Source organism: Macroventuria anomochaeta (genome assembly GCF_010093625.1).
Source record: "Macroventuria anomochaeta strain CBS 525.71 unplaced genomic scaffold BU25scaffold_5, whole genome shotgun sequence".
Lineage (NCBI taxonomy): Eukaryota > Fungi > Ascomycota > Dothideomycetes > Pleosporales > Didymellaceae > Macroventuria > Macroventuria anomochaeta.
The window spans coordinates 751123-772158 of NW_022985366.1; the positions used below are offsets into that span (position 1 = coordinate 751123).

General features: G+C 52.8%; 6 protein-coding genes across 6 annotated transcripts; 3 read left to right on the top strand and 3 right to left on the bottom strand.

Annotated features, from left to right (window-relative positions):
* Positions 1 to 812: 812 nt before the first annotated feature.
* Positions 813 to 2845, bottom strand: BU25DRAFT_226502 (glycoside hydrolase family 15 protein). Its single transcript, XM_033701372.1, has 3 exons — positions 2448 to 2845; positions 1012 to 2397; positions 813 to 909 (listed from the first exon to the last, which is right to left on the bottom strand). The coding sequence occupies exons 1-2, from the start codon at positions 2749 to 2751 to the stop codon at positions 1103 to 1105; spliced, it is 1599 nt and encodes a 532-aa protein (XP_033565420.1). The 5' UTR covers positions 2752 to 2845; the 3' UTR covers positions 813 to 909; positions 1012 to 1102.
* A 443-nt stretch (positions 2846 to 3288) lies between these two features.
* Positions 3289 to 7183, bottom strand: BU25DRAFT_407759 (uncharacterized protein). Its single transcript, XM_033705630.1, has 2 exons — positions 6764 to 7183; positions 3289 to 6708 (listed from the first exon to the last, which is right to left on the bottom strand). Exons 1-2 carry the CDS (start codon positions 6984 to 6986, stop codon positions 3569 to 3571), a joined length of 3363 nt encoding a protein of 1120 aa, XP_033565421.1. The 5' UTR covers positions 6987 to 7183; the 3' UTR covers positions 3289 to 3568.
* Positions 7184 to 8668: 1485 nt separating this feature from the next.
* Positions 8669 to 10496, top strand: BU25DRAFT_418842 (uncharacterized protein; the record flags this gene model as incomplete). Its single annotated transcript, XM_033707897.1, has 7 exons — positions 8669 to 8778; positions 8927 to 9428; positions 9473 to 9588; positions 9755 to 9873; positions 9932 to 9994; positions 10195 to 10239; positions 10408 to 10496. 7 exons carry the CDS (start codon positions 8669 to 8671, stop codon positions 10494 to 10496), a joined length of 1044 nt encoding a protein of 347 aa, XP_033565422.1.
* A 1572-nt stretch (positions 10497 to 12068) lies between these two features.
* On the top strand, positions 12069 to 17844 carry BU25DRAFT_437751 (carbamoyl-phosphate synth; the record flags this gene model as incomplete). Its single annotated transcript, XM_033709022.1, has 5 exons — positions 12069 to 12726; positions 12777 to 15241; positions 15298 to 15414; positions 15462 to 17738; positions 17788 to 17844. Exons 1-5 carry the CDS (start codon positions 12120 to 12122, stop codon positions 17842 to 17844), a joined length of 5523 nt encoding a protein of 1840 aa, XP_033565423.1. The 5' UTR covers positions 12069 to 12119.
* A 1031-nt stretch (positions 17845 to 18875) lies between these two features.
* On the bottom strand, positions 18876 to 19712 carry BU25DRAFT_334067 (vesicle-associated membrane protein-like protein; the record flags this gene model as incomplete). The annotated part of the gene is made up of 3 exons (XM_033702515.1): positions 18876 to 18901; positions 18950 to 19626; positions 19678 to 19712. The coding sequence occupies 3 exons, from the start codon at positions 19710 to 19712 to the stop codon at positions 18876 to 18878; spliced, it is 738 nt and encodes a 245-aa protein (XP_033565424.1).
* Positions 19713 to 19975: 263 nt separating this feature from the next.
* Positions 19976 to 20737, top strand: BU25DRAFT_437753 (uncharacterized protein; the record flags this gene model as incomplete). The annotated part of the gene is made up of 2 exons (XM_033709023.1): positions 19976 to 20345; positions 20400 to 20737. Exons 1-2 carry the CDS (start codon positions 20135 to 20137, stop codon positions 20735 to 20737), a joined length of 549 nt encoding a protein of 182 aa, XP_033565425.1. The 5' UTR covers positions 19976 to 20134.
* Between the last annotated feature and the right edge of the window lie 299 nt (positions 20738 to 21036).

Consider the following 21036-nt stretch of genomic DNA (forward strand, 5'->3'; position numbering starts at 1 on the left):
TCTGACAGTTAAGGATCGCTCTACTCGCGAACACACATCTCGCCTTTTCACTTTGCGCACTCGCCCACAGAACTTCAGCACTTCACAAGCTCGCATTCGATGGCTCGGTACCTCCTCGCAGACTTCCATCGCCTTTCATCCACCTATCCGAGTCTGACGAATTACTCTGCCGCTCACAAATTCGGTAGTCGTATCCATCCTTAGCTTCCGTTGGTCTTAAATGGACCCAAAGCGCTCACCAAGACCCTGCGCCAGCTTCGGGATAATCGAGTCCGCCCGGAAAGAAAGTTTCATTGTAGCGGACCTACAACCACCTCGTTCGAGCTCGAGCCGTTTGGTATGTCGTGCAAGGCCAGGTGGACTCTTCAGTGTTCTGCGAAATGCAGCGACGTTGCATCCTTTCATCGTCGGTGTTTCCAATACCATCCTTTCTGGCTGATCGTCCGCATTGACTCCAGAGACAAGTACGAGCAACCTATCATGATGTAAGCCAACACGAAGCGACACTGCTGCGTAAAGATGCGGTATAGTGATGCGATGGAGGTGACGCCAAACCAGACACAGTTTCGGGTATGTCCAATACGTAGTGCGGCCGTAGAACGTTCCAAGATACGAGATTATCATGCGAGGGAGGAGATGGAGGCAGATTCTAAGAGGAAGGTAGCTGCCCGTCAAGAGTCGCGGCAGCGCACGCGTTTCCTACTTTCACTCGAAGTCAATGGTGCAATGGTTTGTAACGTGCTCAGGGCCAATGTTCCGCTCGATCGTATGCACTCTTCACTCCGCCCTACCTAGCTTCCGTTGTCTGGAGGTCGTTAACGATGCCTTTCGGTAGCCAGTCTGATTTAGTGCATCCCTCCACTTCACTTCGCTTTCATCCGTCTGAGAGAGTGACTAGAAACACCATTGCTTGAAGGTTGTCAGCCGTGCATCTGAATGGGCGCAGGTTAGATACCTCAGCACGTATCATTGCCGCTTAAACGAGGGTACCATATATCCAATCCTACCTACATGATGCCCATCCCCATCCAGATCACCTTAATCATAATTCATAACATCATAACTCATCCCTCACCAGCCCCGAGGATCCCTTCAATATCTTTCATAAGCTCTTCATCACCTTCCTCGCCCTCACAGCCTGAAGGAAAGCCCCATAGCTCCAGGTCAGATCCCGCGCTCCCGTCATGAACCCGGTCTCCTTGTCAAACTGCTCGCTCATGCTGCCTTCAGCATCGACATGTCGTCGCACAACTGCCAAAAATTGATCGCCTACAGCACCTAGACGCTCGATGATGGAGTGGAACAATGCATCGCTGGGCCCGTAGGCGCCTTCATTGACGTCGAGGCTGGATGAGGCAAGGAGAGAGGTGTAGAATGGCATAGACGTCGGTGAGATAATAAGGTTCGCCGAGGTGGAAATATGGGATGCGGTGCGGTAAAGGACTTCGGCAGCGCTGGATGTGCAGAGGAACCAAGGGTTTCCGTGGTGTGTAGTAGAATAGCCGTTGTACGTGTCTTCAGGGTAGCGACCAAGCCCTGTACCCTCGAACGGTTCTTCTTCGTCTGCGTCTACCTCCTCGTCGTCGGACGAGGACCAAGGGCTGCTGTTGATAGGGAAGCGATCTCGCTGATCGCGAGTCAAAGCGAGAAGGGACGCAAGAATCTTGTCAGACCATGGTGGATACACAGCATCGTCGTCCGAGCCATCAGCCGGCAAAGCGTGCAGCGAGCCAAGTAGAAGACCACAGTCAAGTCCAGATCTCTTGCTCCACAGCGTCTCTACGAGATGGCCCTTCTGCTTGTTCCAGAACTTGGAGAGTAGGTTCTCAATATACCCAGCCTGCAGTGTATACCAGTCCGCCGCGCCAAGATCGCCGAATGCGCGTGCAAGCTGGCTGCCCTCACGCAGACTCCGCGCGCTGACCATAAGCGTGAAAAAGTGCAGGCCTTCGACTTCCTCCCACAGATCGAAGCCTGACTGGTTCCAGTAGTGGCTCACGTACTCTAGGTCGGCTTTGATGACGCTGGTCGGTGGCATACTTGCCTCGTAGAAGGGTGCGAAGAAGTCGTCCGCTCGAGACGAGGTCCATAGCGTAGGGTGCGAGGCGTTGTATTCGTGAAGGTAGTGGATGAGTGTGAGGGCGCGTAGGGCTGGACCGTCTCGCTGGGGTCGTCCCCAGGAACCTGTGAACGACGTGCCGTCGATCTCAAACTTGGGCTCGCCGAGGCCTGAGAGGTCATCGAAGGTGCCGGATGGGTTAGAGGTGTGTTGGATCATCTGCTGCAAGGATGTGTATGCATCGAGGATGCTCGAGAGCTTCCCGCCGAGTGGAGAGGATGTGTCTTCGGCGTATACGTCTACGAGAGTGTTCATGGTGATCGCGGCATCTCGAACCCCTACGTCATGTCAGACTTCGTGTATGCTTGTGCCATCTCCTTGAACTCACACTGATACCAGTAGTCTGGCCCGGCCTGACTTGGACTTGCGACTACTGTGCCGGGTGCTACGCCCTGTCCTTCGACGTTGCGCCCACCTGGTGAGACGTTCGCCAGCAGCTTGTCCAGCGCTATCCGCTCTTCCTGTTGTATCCACGCATCGAGTGTATCATGCAGCGGCTGCTGGTGTTTCTGTGCATCGGCGATGCCGAGGAAGTTGAGGTGAGGTAACGGCGGTATCGAGAAGGCATATGTGTAGGGCGCGAAGGGCGCGAAGGACGCAAAGGACGCGAGAAGGAGGGCGCTAGGTAGCATGGCCGCTGGAAGTCAAAGGCGACTGCGGAGAATGTGTGTGCTTGGTGTAGGAATAGTTCAGTAGGTCATACCTGCTACAACAATAGGGAAAGAATAGAGAAGGTGCATGAGTAGTAAGATAATCGTCGACATTCAACAGAGCAACTACGCCGGGCCCCAACCTCACCCACACATCATCCCCATACTAGTCATCGATCGTGGCATGTGCCCCACCGCCATGCCCATTGTCCACTGCCTAGTGGCCCTGTAGCGAGTCGGGAATCGTGGAGGCGGTCCAAGGTCGAGGAAGTTTGGTCCTGACGTGGGCGGGTGATGTGAACCAAAGTGTGTCACGCGACGTGTTCGACCAACCAGAGGTTATGGAAGTCCGCGATGACGCCTGGGAGATCCGGGTAAACAAGGAAGTTGTGATTGTGCGAGCGATGCCGGCTAGGCAACCTCGGATGTGAGGACTAGCAGATGTCAAAATCAGTGAGGGTTCACATGTTCGCTTCTCTGGGTCTCAAGTTCAGAGTTCCTGCATGTGAAGAGGTAAAAGTGCTTCATCATTACGCTCCTATACAAGCTATACAAAACAGCTCATAACAATACAACTCACACAAAGCCAAAGCCTCACCCAACGCCGCATCTCAGACGCAAAGCCCTAAAGGGGTATCTCGCGAAAGAAAAGCCATAATCATCAGACCGAAAACATCGTAATACTATAAGACAACGCAAGCAATGCAATGCAAAAGGGCCGCTCCCAACCTGCAAGCCATGCTGGTGCGCAAAGGCAACCTCAATCTCAAATCACGCTCAATGCATCGTTACGTCGCGTCTAAACGCTCAATCCAAATTTGTCCTCCCCACTGTCCTTCTTGCTGTTTCTCTTCTTCGCTTTTCCTTTCTTTTTGATGTGTTCGTTACGTTCGTTGGGCGGCGTGTGTGCGCGCTGACTGCCCGGCGTGCTCGAGTCTCCTACTCTCAGGCCCTTGACTTCCTTCAGCACGTCGCGGAAGCCCTCTTCTAGTGTTGTCATCCTGGCTAGCATGATCCTACTCATGCGGTTCGAATCCGATTCAGTATCGCTGCCCTTACGCTCCATGCGTGCTTCTGCTCTAGCTCGCGCTGCGAGTTCGAACTGGGTTGTAAAAGAGGCAGGGATGGTGTTCAGGTTGCCGAAGTTGGGGTTGTTATTGTTGTCACCAAGATCGGAAGCGAGGTCGAGCGCCACAGCGTTGAAGGAGGGAGTGCGATTTTGACGTTCCAGAGCAAGGAAGTTCGACAGATTGGGTGTCTTTCGACCTGTATCGGGAGGCATGATTGCGCGCGTCCGAGAGGCTGAGGCGTGGCTGATGTGGCTCACGGGTTGTGGGCGCTTTGGTGTTTTCATACCAGACAACATGGGTCCGTCGAGACGACCCGGTGTGGCCGTTCCGCTACGAGAGCCCAGCTTCAGTCGCTTCTCAGGAGAAGTAGGGCGTGACACATCAATCGTTTCCTTCGTTGGGCTGAATAAGATGGTGCTTGTAGAGGTATTGCGAGTGTGTCCCGGATTGTTCTTCCTGCTAGGCGACATGCCTTGGCCACCAGGTGCGCTGGTGTCTGATGGTGAAGATGCTCTCGCTGGAGTGCGTGCAGGTGTCTTCGGCTTGGCTACCATTGGCGTGCGGAAGAACTCGTCTTCGGATGTTGCGTAGCCCGATTTTGGCTTCTTGTTCTCCTTGTCGGACATTGGCAGGTTCTTCGGGGTAGTCTGGCGGTCTGAGTTGGAATCGTTATCTTCGGCCTGGGTCAACAACTCATCGTCTCCATCCGCGTCAGTCTGTTGTGGTATGTCATCGTCCATATTGGGCTCTTCCTCCTCCAGAATCGGACGAGGGAAAGTTACAAAGCTCTCATCCGGATCCGAGGCTACACTTCTAGTGAAGGAAAGCGGATGCCTTCGCCTAGGCTGACCAGCGGTGTTCGAGCGGCGCAGATATGGCCTGGCGCGGGACTCGAGACGATCAAGGACTGATTGGGCATCCTCCTGCGGTGGGGTAACCTCTTCATCATTGCTCATCTTCTTCATCCAGTCTGATACTACATTGCTTGAATTCCTGCGACCAGAAGGATAGTTTGAGGGCGCTTGGACGCTAGTGTCACGGTAAGGTCGGCGGAAAACCTCTTCCAGAGCGCGATCTTTGTGGAAAGTTGTGATGGAAGGTTCGCGCAGTCGAGGGTTGAAAGATTCAACAGCGCCGCGGATGCTGAAGGCTGGCACTATAGGTGATGCAGTCCCAGGGCGTCCGCGGTTCTCGACCAGGTCGGTAGGTCCGTAAGCCAAATTTGAGAGAAGAAGCCTTTCGTACACGAAGATCGTGAACAGGATCGGAATATGTGTCAGCTTGATGACGAGTCTGTTCATGCGGATGAACTTCTTGAATGGCATCATGTACTTGAGCGGGATAAGGAGCCAGCCTACGATGTTTGTTGGAGGAATGTATGAGAAGAGAGCGTCAGACTTGACCATCGAGATGGTGTTGACCGCAAAGAGGAACTGGTGCTCCTCGTTGGCGTTCTGGACGATCTTCATGAACGAGTTCGTCAACACTGTAATCAGTATGGTGACGATGAGGAAATGACACATGAAGAGAAACAAGGCTAACAAAGCCTTGCCTAAGATGTTATACTCCGTCCAAAGGTCCCACGCTGCTGGTGTGAAACCCATGAGCAGCTGGAAGATGGCGTATGCAGCATTCGAGGCTCCAATCTCCTTGCCAAAAGCCAGACTGAAAGCGACGAAGAAGCCACTGCAGGCAATGACAATGAGGACCAGGATGGCGACCAGGTCCATGGCCATCATTCGGAAGGCGATGAGCAGCTGGGAGAAGTATTGGTAGTGGTCCAGAGCTGAGAAGAGACGAGGAAACAGAAGCACTGCAGTCGATCCCAGGACGTCGTACGCCATGCTAGCCACATGGTGACGGCTGACGTCCGGCATGAGGATACCGTACAGACGGAGGATATAGTATGCCATGAACATCAGCAAGATACCAAGATCGAAGGCATTCCAGACGCTCATGATGTACAGTCCAAAGCCCTGTTCAGAGAATCCAACGATCTCGTCCAACATGTATCCAGCACTCCAGAACCAGAAGATGACTTCCAGAACCGTGATGTCGTCCGATTTCTCAGCAAGTACAGCCAGGAACAGGCCCAGCATGATACCGAAGGAGAGGGTCGAGAAGAGATTGCGGTAGCGGGGAACTCGAAGACGGGAGAGCTTGAAGAGCGAAGAGTCGTGGGGATCGTAGAGGGTCACTGTCCGTCTCATGAGCGCTGAGGCTGGCAGCTCGGCATTGGACTGCTTGGGCGGTGGCAGACGGCGCGATGGCCCTCTAACGGGAGAAAGCTCATCACTCGGAGGGTCGCTGCGGCTGTGGGAAGAGTCAGGTTTGCGGTGAAGACTGTCAGCGACGGAGTGGAAGACGATCGTGCCAGCCCAGATAGCCTCCAGCTGCTGCACAACCAAGGGATGGGCGAGGAACTTCTTGGCTTGAGCGCGAATAGCGATCTCCAACGCAGAGATGCGCGCATCACGCTGTCCCTGACGCGCCCAGTTTGCGCCACCTGGAGGTGTCTCGAGGCCTTGCAGAGGGTCGTAATCGTAGCTCAGCGCATCAATCAGCTCTCGCGTGGAGAACTCTTTGAGCAGCCGCATAGCCAGCAGCTCACACAGGAGCGCCCGCGTCTTGCTGACTCCTACATTTCCAGGATTTGCCTCTCCCTCCTTCCTGAATTGGAGGCAGTTTGCTACCAAGCAGTATAGAGCACCGCGTGAGAAATGCTCTGCGCGGATCTGCTGTTGTATGGGCTTGACGAGAAACTGCGAAACCTGCGGCGAGCGCAGTTGGTCCCAGCTGAGAGTTGTTTCGCACCGCTGGACGACAATTGTGCGTATGGCGTGGGTGTTGTTGTAGATGGGAATGCGGTCTAAAACTTCCTGTTAGCGCAGTAAACAATGTTCACATGCAACAACTCAACCCACCTAGGAACTCTGAAGAGAAGACTGGCAGCAACGGACCGTCGCGCCGACGTTCTTCGTCTTCGTCGTCAACCTCGCCATCGTACTGTCCTAAATCTTCTTCGTAGTCGTCATCGCCCTCAGACGCCTCGTCGTGGCGGTTGCGGTACTTGTGTATTGCTGCAAGTAGGGGCGTAGTCTCAGACGACCGACTACTCTTCTTCGAGCGCAACAATGAGGCGAACATTGGGATGCCCTCACTCCTTCCTACAGAGCAGCAGTCCTCGTGGCAGCGCGAGCGCGGGGTGGAGGAGGTAGTAGTAGTAGTAGTAATAAACAAGAAGTCTAGGGGAAAGACCCTCAACAGAACCCGGCTTCCTACCCTACCAATTTCGTACCACACCCGATTCACCGCCTCTCAAGCCGCCATGCCGTTCTTCGCCGCCATGCTGAGACGAGATGATCATGAGGATGGCACAATGCTTCCTGTTATCTGCGCGCTCTATTTCCCCACGATTCCTGACGCGCTGCCAGCCAATGATCACGCTTGGTCTCCCACGGTGTCGCCAATCACCCTTGCATGTGCAATGACGAACGCGCTACTTATGCACGTCTCCCGGGCCTCAGCGCGAGTTCCCTACCAAAGTGGGCATCATCATCGCTCTTGCACCACTGGCCGTCCGGGGTGCATATGCTCCAATTGCGCGAGTTCTGATATCCTTCACCTCTGAGTTCACTTGCTGGAGGACAATTGAGGTTTCTGAACCCACACCTTTGTTCCATGACTCGGTCCACCTTTGATACATTTCCGCTAGCGGTCTGGACCCCTTTCTGTATCTCTGTCCTTTGGACTGGGGTGCGCGCTGCCCTGCAGCAGCAAAGATTTCTTCGATCACGCCGCCAAGCGTCGGAGACGCTTGCCGCATTCACGCATTGTGAGCGTCCTGGAGAACGGTCGTTTATCGATGCCGATCCATCGGCTGCAGCCTCAATGGAGACCCTCACTCCTGCCGCGTGTATGCACCAACCAGGGTGCTTCGGTTCGCGCGAATTGCCTTCGATCAAGCCTCGTCGCTACGACGCAAATTTAGACATTCACACGGCTGACGTACCGCGCTGTGGTTCGACACGTCGGCTTGATTCCCGAATGCTCAACATTGCGACGTCGCTGCACACAAACTTCAAGATCATGCAAGGTTGTCTGCTGGACACGTGAACCTACCGATCTATCTGTGGCGAAGCAGACTCGACAACGTCCCTGCCGCGTGGACGCATGATGGCATGACAAGGTCGATCAGTATCGCGGCGGAAGAGTGATATGACTTCAATTTACTGACATCTGGAGGTCTTCAATCAGAGTTCTTCGAAGACAAGCTGGAAAGTACAGCACTTCCTTTCTATGCAATGTATGTCTGGTGACCAATGGGAGTAAGCTGACGGGAATTCTTCAGCCCCTTGAACAACTCTTCCTCAAACACCTCATGTGTCCCACAGCTTTGCGCTTCCTGCACTTTACATTCCCACCCACACCGAGTTTTCTTACCACAACCAACTGCCGTTCGAACTGGGACGGTATCTCGGCCATGGGCTTAATGGCCAAGTGATGAAGGTCACCTGTAAAGGCACCAAGCTGGCTTTGAAATGAGTATATAATGTCCACCATATCAAAAAATCCAACTGGAAGAAATCAACGTTCTCAAGAAACTGAGTCATCATCATATTGTCAAACTCTTGGGACATACTGGTTGAAACCGTATCTGGGACTCCTGATTTGGCCGGTTGCGAGCTGTGATCTTGATTGGATCTTGGAGACCCTGGATCTAGACGAAAAAGGACCCATCGAAGGACTTGGAAAAAGGTATCCCCCGCGATATGGAGGGCACCGATGGAGAGCAATCGGCGGATTCTATCGAGCGGACATGAGAGATAATGAAACTTGAGGACGAGAAAGAGGCTGGCATGAGAAAACGCCTCGAGGATCGTGAGATGAGCCGAGATGACTTTGATGCGATTGTTGCGAAGCTACCTCTCCTACCTGGGTGTTTGGCTTCGGCACTATCGTATCTGCACCATCAGAACGTTCGGCACAAAGGTGTCAAGCCCAGAAACATCCTGTCACCGGATGGCGCGTGGCTGACTGATTTTGGCTCCGCAAAAAGATTTTACAACTGATCTGACAAGTAGCAGCGAGAGCCGCGAACGTGGCACACTGCGCTACTGTGCCCCAGAAGTCGCACGGTATGAGCGAAGTGGGCACTCAGCAGATGTGTTCTCGCTCGGATGTTGTTTCCTTGAGCTTCTAGTCGTTTTCGAGTCACCGCACGGGCTTGTTGAGCTGCAGAAGCTTCGGCCTGCGAACAAAGGCTCCTATGAAGTTAATCTGGACAAATCATACCAGTGGCTCAGCCTCATCGGCCTTACAAAGAGTGGTCATGAAGATGGAGGCTTCGCTGAACATGGACTAGACACCTTGCGTCTGACTATCAAACAGATGCTGTGCCCCGATCGTACCAAACGATTGACAGCAGTAGCTCTCCAGTTATGGCTAAAGAGTCTTGAATTTTACCAAGCCGGTAAATCTCCTGGAAAGTCCTGCCCGGGTTGCGATGAATGGTGCAAATATGATCCCATTCAAACATACCAACAACTCAAGAATACGAAATGCGAGAAACAGAGACTTCTACGGTTGGTATGAGTTCCTACATGGCTGATAGAGGCTAACAACACTTACAGTGCATACAAAAAAACCCCAGCATGCACTCGATAGGCAGGTGTACTGCGACTCTTGTGACACCCGTGGACCTTGAACAACATTCAACGTCACAAGGTAGCTCAGATCGGAAGCTGCGGTAGGACAAATCATTGTTCGATCAACGGCCATGATGTTTGTTGAGTAGTTCTGGAGGCAGACAAGAAGCGATCATATTGGATAAACATGTATCACATCTGGGAAATCTAGACGGGTATCGATCTGTTCTCATGCATTGCGTGAAGTTTGCAACGCTCATGCTCAAGAGAGAAGGAGCAGCCAGGCGCTCCGTCGCCTGCCGCCTTGCAACCTCAGTACCTGCCCTCAAATTGCTCCTGCGATACACCGCAACCACACACACGTGGTGCAGACTGCAGTGCGAAAGGTAAACAACCGGCACAGCACTGATCATCGGCCGCCATTGTTGGCTGCACTGTGCACAGCATATGCATGCTGCATTAGCCCAACCAACGCCCCGATCTTCCATCAACCAGAATCCATTGAAGGTAAGTGGTCAACGTACTGCCTCAAGTTCGAATTTAGTCAAAGCGATTCCTGCCACACTTTCCTTTGACATACTTACTGTAATGACAAGAGAAAGCAATGAACAATACTCTCAGAATAGGATGAGAAGCTTTACGTGAGTAATTGAGAACAGCAAAGTAGCTTAGACATAAGTTAGAACATCACTAACAAATTTATATAGGGGACTCAAAATTTCTTTCCTTGAACCATGGTTCATTGTGCGGAGGTATGCCACCCCTACAACGCATGACCAATCGAAACAGACTATTCGAGTCTCTTTGAGCACTCGACCCCAATTTTGACTGATGACACTTGTACTCTTTAGGAGGACTGAGAGATCGACTGCGCTGAGCTTTTGACGTCCTGAAAACAGGTGCATGCTCTTGGCGGGCAGTTTGGGTAACAATAGCAGAGAAGGCCTGTCTTACAGCGCAGAAACCCGTCATTCGACAACAAGTTCTGGAGAAACATAACAAAAATTGACTTTTGATAAAGAGCGATAACTACAGAACTCATTAGCAAACACAGTTTTTGTACCTAGCTATAAGGTTCAAGTTCCTCGATAGTCTACATAAGCATGTCCCAGCAGACCTGTAAAAACGTTACACAGCTACCGTCATACACAATACCATCAACATTCAACTAACTCAACTTCTGAAGAAGTGCTTGATATAGAGTCTAGGACGGTGACTAAAAGACCTTGTTTTACGATGTTCCTGCCCACACTCAAAGCTGGTTCCACTGAAGGACTGCGAAGGTTTACAGCGGCCTTATCTGGAAATATACTCGGACGTTGCAGGTCTTTGAAAAGCTTTCGGTAAAGAGCTGCGACCCTTGTTTCTCGTGCGATTGAAGGACTCGATATAGCGAAAGGTATTGCAAAAAGTTACGTTGGCCTCCTTGTCCCTGAAGAAGTCAGATACGACATTAGTCACTATTTTATTTTGAAAAGTAGATAGCAGATCTTCAGCAAATTCTAGACGGTAATTTTATACGAGCAAAGTATTTCGTAGTCCTCTTTTTGTTTTTGGGGCTTAAAGACTAGCGCAAATCTGCTTTGAACTCCTAAAGACTGGAGGATTGCGGTCGTGGAGCCGGCACTCTTCGCAATATGAGGAATCGGGCAAAGCAAGTGAAGTTGTCTTCGTTACCTGGCACGCGGTGCGGGAAAATAAGCCCACCGCGAACAGCTGCTTTCCCTTACTAAAACTGCGACCACCAACACCTTGCCTCCTGTTGTACGACTATAATATTGTAGCGGTGTGGACCGCTGTAGAATACTGATAGCTATGGTAAACGATAACGTAGGACTATCGGGTCGATGGAATACTGCGCTGGATTGTAATCTAGCTAGGAGGAGACGACTATATACCTGACCTGTGACACACTAGTCCAGGGTTGTGGTCAGGGGTATAGTCAGACACTGTACGGACCACCCGATACCGCAACAAATATAATAACAACAAAACATTAGGGTTTACTTTCTCTTGAAGAGGAAAGCCAGTGTAATCCTCTACAATCTAGCTTATTTACTTCTTTAATTCAAGCAGGGCTGTTGCAGCCTAAGGGTGCTGTTGTGAAGGACTTTTGGCGGTGGGCATATTTTCTCCTACCGCGTGCCTGGGTCGTCGTCGATGTTTCCATCACATCAGAGCGACCAACGTCAACCGCGAACATGGGTGAGGCGACCCCGCGGCGCGCGATTGGCAGGTTTGGCGAGGCTTCATCACACCGCATTCAGCTCTGGGCGATCAGTGTCACTCGAGAAAACAAGTCTTGGACTTCAACATGCTGCAACGAAGATGGGAACGAAGCTAGCTGTTGACAAAATGGCAGTAAAATACAACAGTAGTTGTAGGTATTCAAGAACTGTTATACCGAATTCAAAAATTTGAAGATGTTGAGCACAACGACGTCCGGATCGGCGTGAAGAGGCTAAATGGCCGCTAGCAAGGTGGGGCCAATCAAGCACCCCGCTGCTGCAGTCGTAAGAAAAAAAGTTTCGATTCGCAAGAGAGCTCTTCTCTCCTCTCCTCCACCATTTTTCGGCAGTCTCGATTCTCCAGGGTACTTTGAGCCCTCGAGCTGTCACTCACTTCACAAACCATGGCCACACGCCCCGATGAGAGCCAGAACCTGGCGCTTGAGCTCCAAGATGGCTACGTCTGCTTCGGCAGGAGCTTTGGTGCTGAGAAGAGCATTGCTGGTGAATTGGTCTTCCAGACTGGTATGGTGGGTTATCCCGAGTCGATAACTGACCCATCGTACCGCGGCCAAATTCTGGTCATCACGTTCCCTTTGGTGGGCAACTACGGTGTGCCCTCGCGCGAAGACCTCGATGCGCTCGCTCAGGGCATTCCGGCGCACTTCGAGGCCAGAGAGATCCATATTGCTGGTCTCGTTGTCCAGACATATGCCGAAGAGGAGTTCTCACACTACATGGCCGCCTCTTCGCTGGGCGCTTGGCTCAAGGAGCAGGGCGTGCCTGCCATCACTGGCGTCGATACCCGCGCTCTGACGAAGCGCATCCGTGAGGAAGGAAGTATGCTTGCTCGCTTGAGACAGCGAACAGGGCCTTCTCCCTCTTCCACAGCTCTTACCAACGGCGCGGTCGACACTGCGGCGCTGGCTGACGGCGAGGACGAGGACTGGAGCAGCGCCTTCGAGCAGATCGAATGGGTAGACCCCAACAAGAAGAATCTGGTGGCTGAAGGTGATAATCTCTGTTGTCTGTTCAAGTGATCTTGTCTGACGTCTGCACAGTCTCCATCAAAGAACCCAAGCTCTTTTCTCCCGACCCTTCCACAGCTCTCAAGCACCCCTCCGGCCGCCCAGTACGTGTAGTAACTGTCGATGTCGGTCTTAAATACAACCAGCTGAGATGCTTCCTCCGGCGAGGTGTCGAGGTCCTGCAAGTGCCGTGGGACTACGACTTCCCTCAGCTTGCCGGTAAGGACTACGATGGTCTCTTCATCTCCAACGGTCCTGGTGACCCAGCCAAGATGGAGGCCACCGTAAAGCACATCAAGGCCGCCATGGATGAGGCACGGACACCCATCTTCGGTATCTGTCTTGGTCACCAACTGCTCGCAAGAGCATCGGGCGCCGAGACGCTCAAGATGAAGTTCGGTAACCGTGGTCACAACATTCCCTGTACAAGCATGATCACTGGAAAGTGCCACATCACATCGCAGAACCACGGTTTCGCAGTGGACTCCAAGACTCTGCCCAATGGCTGGGAGGAGCTCTTCGTCAACGCCAACGACGGCAGTAACGAGGGTATCCGCCACGTTCGCCGACCATACTTCAGTGTGCAATTCCATCCTGAGCATACACCCGGTCCCCGCGATACCGAGTACCTCTTCGATGTGTTCATCAGCACCATCCAGAAGTCGATTGCCTCTTCAGAGACCATGACCCAGCCTGTGGAGTTCCCTGGCGGCACACTTGAGGAGAACAAGAAGTTGACACCCCGTGTCGAGGTTAAGAAGGTCCTTGTCCTTGGTAGTGGTGGTCTCAGCATTGGACAGGCTGGAGAGTTCGATTACTCCGGAAGTCAGTGTATCAAGGCTTTGAAGGAAGAGGGCATCTACACCATCCTCATCAATCCTAACATCGCCACAATTCAGACATCGAAGGGCCTTGCCGACAAGGTCTACTTCCTCCCAGTCAACGCCGACTTTGTTCGCAAGGTTATTCAGAAGGAGCGCCCCGACGGTATCTATGTCACCTTCGGTGGTCAGACTGCCCTTCAAGTCGGTATCCAGCTCAAGGATGAGTTCGAGGGTCTCGGCGTCAAGGTTCTGGGAACACCCATCGATACCATTATCACAACCGAGGACCGAGAGCTGTTCGCTCGTGCCATGGACTCCATTGGCGAGAAGTGCGCCAAGTCCGCGTCTGCCAACAGTACCGAGGAGGCCATGCGTGTCGTTAAGGACATCGGCTTTCCTGTCATCGTCCGCGCTGCCTATGCTCTTGGTGGACTCGGCAGTGGTTTCGCCGACAACGACCAGGAGCTGCTTGACCTGTGCAACAAGGCATTTGCCGCCAGTCCCCAGGTCCTTATCGAGCGCAGTATGAAGGGATGGAAAGAGATCGAGTACGAAGTCGTCCGCGATTGCCGCGACAACTGTATCACCGTCTGTAACATGGAGAACTTCGACCCCCTCGGTATCCACACTGGAGACTCCATTGTCGTTGCTCCATCCCAAACCCTGTCTGACGAAGACTACAACATGCTCCGTACCACGGCTGTCAACGTCATCCGTCATCTTGGTGTTGTCGGAGAGTGCAACATTCAGTATGCGTTGAACCCATTCTCCAAGGAGTACTGCATCATTGAAGTCAACGCTCGTCTGTCGCGTTCGTCTGCCCTTGCCTCGAAGGCTACCGGGTACCCTCTCGCTTTCGTCGCTGCCAAACTTGGTCTTAACATTCCCTTGAACGAGGTCCAGAACTCGGTCACACGCTCGACTTGCGCCTGCTTTGAGCCCTCGCTCGACTACGTCGTCGTCAAGATTCCTCGTTGGGACTTGAAGAAGTTCACTCGTGTCTCCACACTCCTCGGCTCCTCTATGAAGAGTGTTGGTGAGGTCATGAGTATTGGCCGAACCTTCGAAGAAGCCATTCAGAAGGCCATCCGCGAGGTTGACCCAAGCAACATGGGTTTCAACGAGACTGCCGCCCTTATGGAGATTGACCAGGAGCTTCAGACGCCCTCTGACCAGCGTCTGTTTGCCATCGCCAACGCGATGAAGTCTGGTTACACCGTCGACAAGATTTGGGAATTGACCAACATCGACAAGTGGTTCCTCAGCCGTCTCAAGTCCCTCAGTAACTTCGAGATTTCCATGTCGAACTACAACACCTCGAGCATCACCCTGCCGCTGCTCAAGAAGGCTAAGGAGCTTGGTTTCTCCGATCGCCAGCTGGCCAAGTTCTGGGGCTCGAACGAGCTTGCTGTCCGTCGCGTACGTGTTGATCACGGTATCTTTCCGGTTGTCAAGCAGATTGATACCGTTGCTGCTGAGTTCCCCGCTCACACGAACTATCTATACCTCACGTACAACGGTACTGAGCACGACATCTCGTTCAATGACAAGGGTGTGATGGTCCTTGGTTCGGGTGTGTACCGTATCGGTTCCTCGGTCGAGTTCGATTGGTGCTCCGTTCGCGCCATCCGTACTCTACGCGAAAATGGGTTCAAGACCGTTATGATCAACTACGTAAGTCATTGTAGCCACCAAAGGTACTCATCAGCTTGCTAACGATTCCCCGATAGAACCCGGAGACTGTCTCCACCGATTACGATGAGGCCGACCGTTTGTACTTTGAGAACATCTCCCTCGAGACTGTCCTTGATATCTATACCCTGGAGAACTCTAGCGGTGTGGTCATTGTAAGTATGATCTTTAAGTAGTGATACACATGCTAACGACTTCACAGAGCATGGGAGGCCAAACGCCTAACAACATCGCTCTGCCTCTCCACCGTATGAACGTTAAGATTCTCGGTACTTCTCCTGAGATGATTGATACCGCAGAGAACCGTTACAAGTTCTCTCGTATGCTTGACCGCATCAATGTCGACCAGCCTGCATGGAAGGAGCTTACCAGCATCGAGGAGGCCAGAGAGTTCTGCGATCGTGTTTCATACCCCGTGCTCGTGCGTCCTTCGTACGTTCTGTCCGGCGCCGCGATGAACACTGTCTACTCTGAACATGACTTGGCCAATTACCTCAACCAGGCTGCCGATGTGTCTAAGGAGCACCCGGTCGTCATTACCAAGTACATTGAGAACGCCAAGGAGATTGAGATGGACGCTGTGGCACGTAATGGTACCATGATTGGCCACTTCATCTCAGAGCACGTTGAGAATGCCGGTGTCCACTCCGGTGACGCTACCCTTGTTCTCCCTCCTCAGGATCTGTCCCCGGAGACCATTCGTCAGATCGAAGACGCTACTCGAAAGATTGGCTCGGCTTTGAACATCACTGGCCCATACAACATCCAGTTCATTGCGAAGGACGACGAGATCAAGGTCATTGAGTGCAATGTCCGCGCTTCTCGATCCACACCCTTTGTGTCGAAGGTTATGGGCGTTGATCTCATCGAGATGGCGACCAAGGCTATGGCTGGCCTGCCACTGACCGAGTACCCCGCCACCAATATCCCTAAGAACTACGTCGGTGTCAAGGTTCCTCAGTTTTCATTCTCTCGTCTCTCTGGTGCCGACCCTGTTCTTGGTGTAGAAATGGCATCTACTGGTGAGGTTGCCTGCTTTGGTCGCGATAAGTACGAGGCCTACATCAAGGGCCTTATCGCCACTGGCTTCAGACTGCCCAACAAGAACATCTTGTTCTCCATCGGTTCGTTCAAGGACAAGCTTGAGATGCTGCCTTCCATCCAGAATCTTTACAAGATGGGCTACAACCTGTTTGCTACCGCTGGTACTGCGGATTATATTCAAGAACACGGTCTCCCGGTCAAGTTCTTGGAGGTCCTGCCGCCTGGCGAGCACGATGAACAGAAGTCGGAGTACTCTTTGACACATGCTTTGGCAAACAACTTGATCGATCTGTACATCAACTTGCCCTCGAGCAACCGCTTCCGACGACCCGCCAACTACATGTCCAGGGGTTACCGCACTCGTCGTATGGCTGTCGACTACCAGACTCCTCTCGTGACAAACGTCAAGAACGCGAAGATTCTGATCGAGGCTATTGCCCGTCACTACGATCTCGCCATTAGTTCAGTCGACTTCCAGGAGTTTGTGCCTGAGGCTGGAGCTCACGATGATTCCTACGGACAGCTGTCGAAGAGCAACTCGCTGTCCCTGCCTCAGTTACTCGCCAAGTCCCCTTTCAAGCGCAAGCACATTACGTCTGTCAAGCAGTTCAGCCGAGCCGACCTTCACTTGCTTTTCACCATTGCTCAGGAGATGCGCCTTGGTGCTCAGAAGCAAGGTTGTCTCGACATCCTCAAGGGCCGCGTCCTGTGCACCATGTTCTTCGAGCCCTCGACACGAACATCTGCATCATTTGATGCAGCCATGAAGCGTCTTGGTGGTGAGGTCGTCATTGTCAACGAGTCAGTCTCTTCTACCAAGAAGGGCGAATCTATCGGCGATACCATCCGCACTCTGGGATGCTACGGTGATGCCATCGTTCTCCGTCACCCCGACGAGGAGTCGATCGACATCGCTGCTAAGTTCTCCGGTGTGCCCGTCATCAACGCTGGCAACGGTAGCCGTGAGCACCCTACTCAGGCACTCCTTGACATCTTCACCATCCGTGAGGAGCTTGGATCTGTTAACGGTCTCACCATCACCTTCGTCGGTGACCTCAAGTACGGCCGCACAGTCCACTCGCTCTGCGAGCTGCTGTCTCACTACGGCTGCACTGTCAACCTGGTGTCGCCCGAGTCCCTCAGCATGCCCAGCTCTGTTCGTGAGGCCCTCAAGTCTCGTGGTCAGCTGAAGACGATCTCCAACGAGCTTACACCTGAGATCATCGCCTCCTCTGACGTCCTGTACTGCACTCGTGTGCAGAAGGAGCGCTTCCCAGATGTTGCTAGCTACGAGCGGGTCAAGGACTCGTTCGTCATCGACAACAAGGTACTCAAGCAGGCGAAGACCAACATGATTGTCATGCATCCACTGCCAAGGAACAACGAGATCCATGAAGAGGTGGACTTTGACCCCAGGGCGGCATACTTCAGACAGGTGAGTATCCTGACCACGGCAATCAACAGCATTACTGACAATTTCACAGATGAGATACGGGTTGTACACTCGCATGGCACTGCTTGCTATGGTCATGGCCCCGTAAGCGTGTATAGAATTGCGTACCATTTACGTGCTCACGAGCATCCTGTACTTGTTTTCGATTTCCGGCGTTTCACGAAAAGCACAAAACCTACAAGGCGTTCATTTCGTTCCACTTTCTAGTAGAAGCATCAACTAGACTTCAAGCATTAGATAGGCGTTCAACCACCGTGTGGTCACGGTGTCGTTTCACGATCATGGGTACATGTATGATGTAAATTTTTCAAATCACGGTATGGGGGAAGCTATTTCATTTTTATTTCAGCGTACTTTGGCGTTTTTACTGGTTAGTGGGGGGGCTATTTCATTTTTTCGGCGGCGAATTTGGGTAACATCGGGGGATCATCGGCGCTAAGGCAACACTACATGGACTACGAAGCGTTCGGACGACCATCAACATAGGAACTTGGGAATATGGGAAACGGAACAAACAACAACTGGCACGAAACGGTTCTATAGGGCGAGTACGATCATCCACACTCCGACGACTATTGACTTGAGCCTACGGCAATCGTACTCTCCGAGTCAGTCGCCTGTTAAAAGACTGCAAGCTTCTGGCGTGAAGGCGGCCTACTTCCTCTTGAGCGATATTTTCAGTAGATTGGCAGAACATAGACGTTTTGCGATGGCTGGCTTCGCTGTCGCTTATCACAGAGTGTTTCTATGTTCTGCCCGCTTACTGTAAGATGTGTTCAGGAGGAACGTCGCTTGGATGGAAGTAGGCCATCTGGAGGCCGGAAGCTTGTGGTTTTCGGACAGATGACTGGCGAAGAAGGTACCAGCGATCGAGGCAAGGTCATGGCTGAGGAAGCATGCATCGGGAACGAGACAGAATATGGATAGGTCATGGTAAGACTGGTACTGAATGCACTGGACGCCGCGCCCTGTTGTACACAATGAATGAAGACACGCTTTGCTTGTGAGTGGGCTTTCCGCCCGTACCATTACGCCTCCGATCATGATTGCCGCTGTGTAATGTGACAATATCCAGGTCTTGCTCTGGGCTCGAGCGTTCTTCAAGGTATTACCCAGCCCTCAATGGCGCAAACACCTTCCCCAAGCTGCAGTCCGTTAGCACCCATCTCTCGTCCCAAAGTCAGGGAACTTACCAGGCAAACCACATCCAAACCCAACAAACAGGTAGATCAAAAATACCACAACCAAGCACAACAACACCATCAACTTGACATTCTTCCACCACATCCTCCTCTTCAACGTCCGGCTCCTAACCCTGAAATCCCGCGCATTATCCCCCAACCGCCCCGTCTTATCCACCAGAACCGACATGTGCTCTCCCCGCTCAAGCACGCGCTCAATGTTCTCCGTCATAATTTCCCTTACTCCCTCAATCTCCCGCTGCGCAGTCCTCAGCGCATCAGCCTGCCCCGCCTGTGTAGCTCCTTGCTCCACCATCAACTTCTTCAGCGTCACGTTGAAACTCGCGCACCCGTACGGGGGGAGGTCGGCAAAGTTCGTCTCCCCCGCATCGAATTGATCGAAGAATTTCTTCTCGAGGTTCGTCAGGAAACCGAAGGGGATCCGCTGTCCGAGATCGCGCTCCGCGATTACGAGGAATGTCAACCCGCCGGCGCTGCGCGCGGTGCTGGGAAAGTCGCTGGGGGATTTGGTGACGACGTGGATAAAGAACTTGGATTGGTCGATTGTCTTGTGCGCGCTGGTGGTGTGGGTGAGGCGCGGGAGGACGAGGGAGACGAGGGAGCTGGCGTTCGAGGACGCGGAGGCGGTGTGTTCGGAGAGGACGGTTGTGTTGTGGGCTATGCATGCACTGGGAGTGTTAGCTGGGTGGTGCAAGGTAGAAGCGACGGGGGGGTTGTACTAGAGTAGAGGCGTGGAGGAGGAGGAGGACGCCATCTTGTGCGTCTCGTGGCTGTGGAGGGGGTAGGAGATGTTCAGGCGGCGCGGGGAGGTGTCGGACGGCGTGAAGGGTGATGTTGTGGCTGCTGTAGATGATGTTGGAGGCAGAAAGCTGGGGATGCAGTGCCGGGCAAGGCGCGTCATCATGCTTGACGCTAGTGTTGGAACCGAGGTTGCGATTGGTTCGCGTTGTAAGGCTGAACGTTGAATTTCTGGAGCTTCAGAAGAGACTCGGACGGAGCAACTACGAAAAGAAATATTGATGCAAGCAAGGTCAATAGAAGATAGGGGACCTGCGAGAAACTTTGTGATCCAGTGCACGAAGATTTTCGCTCACGACAAGCTTCCTTCACCTCGACACCACTCTGCGCAAGCACAACCCCTCCGAAACCGATCGCAGCACTGAAAAGGAAGCCACGATGGTGCGCGTCAAGTTCCGCTACCTTGTGGTCAATTTCCTCTATCCTGAGCCTTCCTCGAAGTCGCGCACTGATCTCCCCGACCTCGTGCAGATCCACTCTCCCACACCAGATGCTTTCAACGCTGGCGCATTGGTGCGTCTGATACGCGACGCAGTGGAAGACCTGTATGGTGACTACGGCAGTGGCATGGTCTCGAGTAGTTTGAAAGGTACAGAAGGCGTTTTGAGAGCTCATACGCAGCCAACACTGACTCACAGCGCAGTCAATTACTACTCACCCTCCACCTCTACAGCGATAATTCGTTGCCCGCGCGACCACTACGAGATGGTGTGGGCGGCCCTCACATACGTCACCAGACTCCCGAAGGTCGATGTCCCAGTCGTGTGCAGGGTTCTTAGAGTCAGCGGCACAATAAGGAAAGCAGAAGAGGAGGTCATTCGTAGAAGTCAGAACATTGTCAAGAGAGCAAAAGCTTGGGAGGGCAGAGGAGCCGACCCCATGCTCAGCAGTGTTGAGAAGAATGTGGAGAAAGAGAGGAAGCGGGAGGATGTGCTGGCGGCGGTTGACCAGGGCGAAGAGAGCGAGGAGATGAGCGAGTGAGAAGCCTGTCCGCCCCCCCCCCCCCCTGCGATATTCCATTCTGAGACCGCTCGAAACGAGACGAATCGAGAGGCAACATGGCGTCGCATATTCAGCACCAAGCTTCCGAAGTTAGAAAGGCCTATCTGCAGGTATCCGTGGACGCATTTATTTGTCCTCGACGTTCGAACACCCCAATCTCCCGGCATCCTTCTTCCACTTGGACCTCTCACTCGTCACTTCATCTACGCTACAATAAGGTCTTTTCTCAAAGCTCATCTCGAAATCGCCCTAGGGCTTCCGGGCTACGACAGCTCCGC

Bases quoted from the DNA above. Each gene is read 5' to 3' on its own strand.
- BU25DRAFT_407759 (XM_033705630.1), bottom strand. From the start codon at position 6,986: ATGTTCGCCTCATTGTTGCGCTCGAAGAAGAGTAGTCGGTCGTCTGAG. The intron at 6,709-6,763 runs GTGGGTTGAGTT...AGGAAGTTTTAG, and splicing joins CTTCTCTTCAGAGTTCCTAG to ACCGCATTCCCATCTACAAC.
- BU25DRAFT_226502 (XM_033701372.1), bottom strand. From the start codon at position 2,751: ATGCTACCTAGCGCCCTCCTTCTCGCGTCCTTTGCGTCCTTCGCGCCC. The intron at 2,398-2,447 runs GTGAGTTCAAGG...GACATGACGTAG, and splicing joins GCCAGACTACTGGTATCAGT to GGGTTCGAGATGCCGCGATC.